This window comes from Acanthisitta chloris, unplaced genomic scaffold (assembly GCF_000695815.1).
Source record: "Acanthisitta chloris isolate BGI_N310 unplaced genomic scaffold, ASM69581v1 scaffold38791, whole genome shotgun sequence".
Lineage (NCBI taxonomy): Eukaryota > Metazoa > Chordata > Aves > Passeriformes > Acanthisittidae > Acanthisitta > Acanthisitta chloris.
In genome coordinates, this window is record NW_008654990.1 from 11,671 (window position 1) to 19,065 (window position 7,395).

Consider the following 7,395-nt stretch of genomic DNA (forward strand, 5'->3'; position numbering starts at 1 on the left):
CAGAACAATTATAGGAGCACAATTAAAGTGAGATTTTCTTCTAACACAGCTGAAGCTAACTGGGATTTCATGGTCAGGCTAAACATGTTTTATGTCGCGACTTCAGCATCAATACTTTAGAACAAAGCAAAAAAAAAAAGTACTGCAGAGCACGTCCTGTCCTATGTGTTATTCTAATGCCTTCAAACTACCCCTGAAATAGCACCTATGTGGTCAATTACCTTTTAAAGGATTTGGCAGATATTTTATGTTGATTCAAGAGAAATCTCCCCCTCTTCAAGATGAAGTTGGACCGATGAAATTAAAATCTAATGAAATGTATTACAGTTGCATCAGTAAGCAGACAGGATACTGAATTAGCATTAGATAACATTATACATTTTATATTCTGTTAAAAATAAATAAATTAGAGATGCCAACAATTAGGTAGTAAACAATTGTTTGGCAAGAATGAGTGCTCTGGCTTGTTTCTGTCTTTCTACTCTATCTTTCAGAAATACTAAGCTTAGAGATTGGCAGAATGCTCCTTATCAAGTCTAATAATTTTTATTTAAGAAAACTTCAAGTAAGTGGAACAAGCAAGCCTTTTTTCCAAATGTTAGAAGAATAACAAATATTAATCTTAATTTCTAACATTTTCAAATCAGTCATATGCCTCATGAGGCTCTGCATCTAAAACTGCCAGTCAGCCAAATTACTGATTGTAATGATAACCTTATATAAGCAGTGCCAGTCTATGTATTTCATAGATCAAAGATGTTAAGAAAAGAACTAAAACTGTATTTTGAGGGCAATTTTTGAACTAAGTGCATAATTTTCAATGCCACAAAGAATCTGATTGCAACTGCATCCCCTACAGCACATGCTGCTAAAAGAGGACAGATTCAAAGGTCTGTTATTATCCTTACTCCCAGGCAGCCCGTTAGCAACCCAGTTACTAACTGCTGTTTGTTAAATTAATGCAAACCCACTTGATTCCCAGGATGCTCTTCTGAGTGGTAGTCTCACAGCTCCTAAGTAAGTGGGGCTGAGCCCTTCCTATAGTCTGGTGCTATCTGTGTAAAATATTTTGGGACTATTTACATCTACTAAAATATGCAAAATCAAATGTCTCTGAGCCATACATTTTCCAAAAAATTCTGGTGACATGCAATCAGGTTTTTAGTATGTTGAATAATTGAGGACACTACACTCCACTAGCTCTAGGACCACAAAAAGCATATAGGTTCTCTCAGAATTCAGATATACAAGAAGTGGCATGAGGCACCTTTTTGTTGCCAAGAGAAATTTGTACTCCTTTTGTCTGTCCTACTGCTCCTTCCCTGCTCTTGGCTGTGTACTCATTACTTTTTGCTGACCCTGGGCTTCTCTTGGCCAACTTACATCAGCAGCCTTGCGAAAGCCTACCCTGGAAAATATCAACCGACTTCCAGTGAGTATTTTCTGTGATGTTAATGAGTTAAACTGGTCACAGAAGGACCCCTCTTGCCCTTGCTACCTTACAGTCTCACTCCCTCTAAAGTGGATGTCTATAGGTCCAGCATCCCCAGCTGCCATCAAGCAACCTTCTTTTACCTGTGATATAATCCTTCACATCGTGTATTTTACTGGCTGGGTTGTTATTTCTAAACATGTACAAATTAAAAGGAGCTGGGTCCTTCCCAATTCTCTTCCAGATTTCAATATCGGGTGTTGTCCACCGGCCTGCCAGTATGTCATAATCCCTTTCTCCAAAGTGGACTAGCTTGGTCAGTGGGTCATATAAGCCTCCGTGGAATCCGATTACCAGCTGAAAGTCAAGGTTAGAGTCAAAATAGATCTCTCCATATGCAGTGTATTGAATTTGTTTAAGCATGAGACCATTGCTACTGAAAACAGCCAGTGGTGTCCCCGTATTGTCTGATGCGATGTAAAACTCATCTCCACTGCTAATTTCCATGGCAAATAGGTGTCCTTGCAGATCATAGTAGAGAGATGTGATTTCAGAACTTGAGTGGTTGTATACATGAGTTATCCTGGTTGGGTATGTAAGGTCTGCATAAAAAAACTGGAGATGCTGTCCAAGGCTAGTTTTACTGGAAACTCGTCGTCCAAGTCCATCGTAGCGGTAGATCACTGTCCACCCACTGCCTTTGCTGTAAACTCGAGTTAGAAGACCCTTTGAACTGTATTCAAAGATTTCAGTACCCCTCTGACGCAGAAATCCATCTTCATCTAATCGGTACTGAACATCACCTAGTCGAGTTATCCTGTCTCTCAGGTCATAGCGAAGTGGTGTCAAACGGGCGCTGCTACTGGGGTTCAGCAAGTGGAGGTTGCCATTCAGGTCATAGTTGTATCGCCACATTATTTTTTCATTCAGATAAACTGTCTGGAGCTGACCATCTACATCATATTCATAAGCATATTTTGTGGTGTTGGCAAATGGCCCGATCTTAATTTCTCTTTTCGTCACTCGTCCCATGTTATCATACTGAATTGTAATCCAATACATTAATGACCGAAATATTTCATACTGAATTTCTTTGATGCGACCATGTGCATCAAAGTGTTTTGTGTATGTCATTACAGCTGTCGAAATGATCTGGTTAATATCGTAATATATAACTCCAAATTTTCCAAACTGTTCAACTTTGCCAGAGATATCATCAAACTGGTAGAGATCAATAGGCAATGGGGTTTCATTGATGACACCCTGCATGCTAGTCACTCTGAAACTATTGTCGTAGCTGTAGTCAAATCGGGCATTTACCATTCCGTCTTCGCTAAAGCGGAAAATCTGTCTGTCAATCAATGGGCCAATTTGTCTGTATCTAATGGTGCAGATAAAACCATCGCTTTGGAGGTTTACTGTTTTCAGGACTCCTGCTGTCTCATCATAAGTAAAACTAACTCTTGTACTATCATATAAAATTTCTGAGAGCTTGGTCTGCCGTCTGTACTTGAATAATACTCTTCGGCTTGTCCCCAGGAAAGCAGTTTGAAGGAGCTGCCCTTCTTCGTTATAGTCCATTATAACCGAAGCATTACTTTCCGGGGGGTTGTATATATTCCGGTAATAGCCAATGGAGCGGATAGTCTGCATGGTATGACGAGCAACACTGGGCATGGTGACAGCAGAAAGCCGATCCAACAAATCATACTCGAAGATATACTGCCGTTGGCTATGAAGCAGAAGAACCATTGACTGAAAATTAAGAACAGATTTTTACCATGTGACAAATGGTGCAGTATCTCCCCCCCCAACCCATATTCTGATACTATTTCTTCACAAAAATGTGACATTCCCACTTGAGAAAATTATCTCCTCTTTAATTGAGTTATCCTTGACCTTACATGTTGTTAACATCTCCCTGCCTAATTTACTTGTATGCTTAATTGTAAGGGGTTCTGTAATTAGTAGTTCCACATTCATAATTTGCTACTTGTTATGACTATATCACTCTTTATCAAGCACTCACAGCTAAACAGCAGATTGTCAATGGATTCAGATAAGTCATGTTTAATATGGGAAGAAGTAAAACTGTCTTAGAGCCATTAACTCACGAGGAGAACAACATATGGGAGATACAATTTCTTCCCTACAATTAGAGATGATTTTGAAGAGTTTGAATAGTCTGAGATGCCTGAATGCTGTGTTCTTGTTCTGTAAGCTTTTGAGGCATAGGCAAAACAATTGTTTGATTATTCATATCGAAAGGAGCTACTTGGAATTATTCAGACATTTTTCTGAAGCGTGGCTATTATGTATCATAGGTCTTGATTAAATTATGTCTGCACTAACTAGTAAACAGCATTTGCTGAGCAACAGCTCCAACAGAAATACATTAAAACCCCAGAAAGAAAAGGATTCTCTTTCCACATAGCAGACATGAGATCTTACAAGGGGCATTTTCACAGATATTTCTAGGAGAGCTATCATTCAGCAATTGTTATATACAAAAAAGATCCCTAATCTTGTGCCTGCTGCTTATTTTGAAGCTATACCATATAGCAAGTACAAACTGACAGCTGTAATTATTTCGAAACAAGAGCTTTTCTTAGTAGTGAAAAAAAACCCCACAACAGTGAAGCATTTACAAACAAATCATTTTCAGCTGAATTACATTGCAGGTAGTCCCTGTACCTTATTTTAAGTGTTAAGATAAAAGGTAAATACAGATGCTTCTTGTTAGTTGGTGGCCTAAATAATTTAAAACCACATCAATTCCTAGCAATTAGCTACAGCATGATTACACATCTGTGGAATGAAACATTCCCCCTGGAATCACATGTTGATACTTAGAATAATTGAAATGTGCTTCTACTACGTATTTTTGTTTTGTATGCAGCAGTGAGGTGCTGCAAAATTGCAGCACATTCCAAGCATTTTTTTAAAACCCAAGTGTTCTTTACCTTTTCTAAATAAGTGTAACTCCAAGTTTTCCCATCAGCAAACACTCTAGACACTATCCTTCCCTGTCCATCATACTCTATTTTTTCACTAGTCGTCCCTCGCTGTATGCTGCCTATTTGACCTGTGGATGAATAGGTAACATTGACAGCCATCAGCTTGCTGCTCGGGAGCCACAGGGTGGGGTGCCCTGACGTGTCGTAGGCAATCCTCAGCAGAAATTTACGGTGGTCATCGTAGATCTTTTCTGTCTTTGTAGTTCGATCAAAGTCAACTGAAAGGAGGTTTCTGCCATTAACCTTTTTAAAGCAAAAAAACGACACAATAAATCATGCTGTTCAAACCCTAGCCACCTGTTATTCCACAAAGCTATTCTTTAAATACCATTTGCAGTGATTGATTTACTGTATGCGTAAATTATTTTAGCAACCTCGTGATATAAATGTAAGGCATTGTATTAGTATCTACTTTAGAAGTTCTGATTGTATTAAGAGATGGCTCAGAATTTGTTGCAATATGTTCTTTCTTGATGCTTAGTCAACTGTTAAGATAATGCTGAAAGATGTGCACTGAAAACTTCTGTAATAAATGAGGCCATTTCAATGAACAAGCTACTTCTTTTGTAGGCAGTCCAAAGTACATCTAGCAAATTATTGTCAAAATATATTCCCAGCAACTGCTTTTCCAGTTCATAACAATCATTCTAAGAAAGAACTGAATCCCAATCCTCCACAGCAAGTATTTTTCAAAATGGTAAATACAAAATCAAGAGCTTCAAAAACAAGTTAAATCTTCAAATGAAGGTTAAACAGTTTTTACAAGATAGACTTCCCTCTTCTGAAGCAAATGGAGATTTAACTCAGTATACCATCCACTGCTAGAATGTATTTATAAGGCTGAAATCCTTAGCAGAGGATGTCTTGCTCCTAGTTAACTGACCACTTAAAGCCATAAATAGCTTTGCAGTTTATAGCTATTTTGATTTGAAATTAAAGCTGTAGCCTAGATACATTTATGTAGAAACTGTACTAAAACTATAGTGCTGGATAGTGATTTCTATGTAATACTATGAAATCCCCCTCACCCCCCTTAGTGTTCTAAATATGCCAACTTTGGGTTTCATTGAATCAGCTCTCATTTTTGTATTTATGAAAAGAAAATGTCTGGTTTTCTTTTCCTACATTGGTATCTGCACTTCTCCATTCACCCTTGGCATTGAACTGTTTTAGTGTTCCTCAACAGGCCTTGATGATTTCTTGTTCATCTGTAAAGAATTTCTGTATCTCCTGTGTCTTTTGAAAGTTATTCCAGGTGGGGTGAAACACTGAGACTTTTCAACACTGTATTTTGCTAACATATGGGAAATAGGGAAGAAATGGACATAGAGCTATCTGTATTAAGAATTTTTTTAAGATTCCTTTTCAAGTGGTGAAGAATGATGGCTAAATAACATTCAGAAAAGAACAAGAGGATATACATCCTGACCAAAGAAATGACTGGAGGATTATTGCATTCTTCAGGGCTGCGTGTTCAAAAATGCATATATCATGGATGTTGGTACTTGTACCCTGAGGCTGATAAGCTTCTAAAAGATCAATATAAATTAGATCCTTTATTATTGGTACAAATAGCATTAAAGTGCTCATGATGGGTCATAGGCAAATATTAAAAAATATTCCTACAAGTGCTCAGTTTTGCTTAGTCTGTCTGTTTATGTATATTACCTTTCTATTTTTCAATATGAAATCACTGGCATGAGAAGAAACTGCACTATCCATTTAGGAGAAAAAAAAATCACATTTTCATGTAAATCTCCTAAATAACACAAAGTCTAGCAGATGCAGGATAGCTACTTTTCCTATTTAATAAGCCATCAAATGTTATTGTCATGAATGACTCAGTCACGATTGCTCTGCACGCGGAACCCGACGCTGCCCGTCCACACTGCGCCCGACTGCACCCACGCTGGCACAAAGGGTACCTCGCCCCCTTCTTCTTTATTTTCAGGTAGATTTTGTTTATATTTTCCAACATCTAGTATTTTTTTTTCCAACATCATTTAACTAAATTCATTCTTAGATTTTATCTCTGGCTTTTATTTCTCAGTCTCTCCCACAATTGCCTGCACTCATCTCTGCATCTCCTTGCCTGTTTTGCTTCTCTGATTTTTTCCTTCCCATCTCTTATTTTACATTTAATTATGATTTTTATTAATTTTCTTGTCTACCTCTTGGGCTTAGACACTGAAGTGAAAATGGGCACTTCTGATTTCTGAACTGGCAAAGAAGGAAGGGTGGTTTTATGGTTAAGGCAGACGTCCAAGCAATTGTGGTTAATTTCTTGGCTAAGCACATCCTTCCGGTGTAAATTACAGCAAAGTACTTAATCTGTCTGTCTCACTGCCCTAGCTGCTAAATGGGATAATAACATCCCTTGCCTTCTCACTTCCCATCTGTCTGGTCTGTCTAAGGACAGGATATGAGCGGAAAGACAGACCTCTTGCTCCAGCCACTTTCATGCTTCCGGACTCTGCTGACAGGGCTTTTGCATTCAGACATGAGCTTCTGGTGAAATTTTGGCTATGCTTGCATAATCTCATAATACAGATGGCAGTTAGAGTAACAATGAGTTTTGGTGATAGAGCTTCTTACATTGGGCAGCATGGGGCTGGAATAACACGTCAGCTAAAGTACTGCCTTCAACTGAAGTATTTCTTAACAACAGCTCTGCTACCAACATGCTTTTGCAGCAAAAGTTGAATGGTTTTATTTTGTCTGAGACAGCCACACTCCAAATATATTTGAAACCTCTGGGCTTCATTATGATAAAAATAGTACTTTAGGAAATTTTCAGTGAAGAAACATTTAATTACACCAAACTGAGTCTTTTGACAGTCCCTACTAACTGTGCTGCTATGTTTCAGTAATTTAGGTCTTCAGATATCTGCTCTGCTTTAACTCCTCTTTTTCTTTCATGTGAGAAGCATGAAATCTGTCTGTGAG

General features: G+C 38.2%; 1 protein-coding gene across 1 annotated transcript in view; it reads right to left on the reverse strand.

The window, feature by feature from the left end:
• The window catches only part of LOC103810821 (teneurin-3-like), a 12,252-nt gene extending 5,341 nt beyond the window's left edge, over positions 1-6,911 (reverse strand). The window contains exons 1-3 of the mRNA XM_009083743.1: positions 6,831-6,911; positions 4,396-4,692; positions 1,576-3,187 (exon numbers count right to left, since the gene is read on the reverse strand). Coding sequence (XP_009081991.1) covers positions 1,576-3,187; positions 4,396-4,692; positions 6,831-6,911 — 1,990 coding nt within the window. The remainder of the gene's footprint in view (positions 1-1,575; positions 3,188-4,395; positions 4,693-6,830) is intronic.
• Between the last annotated feature and the right edge of the window lie 484 nt (positions 6,912-7,395).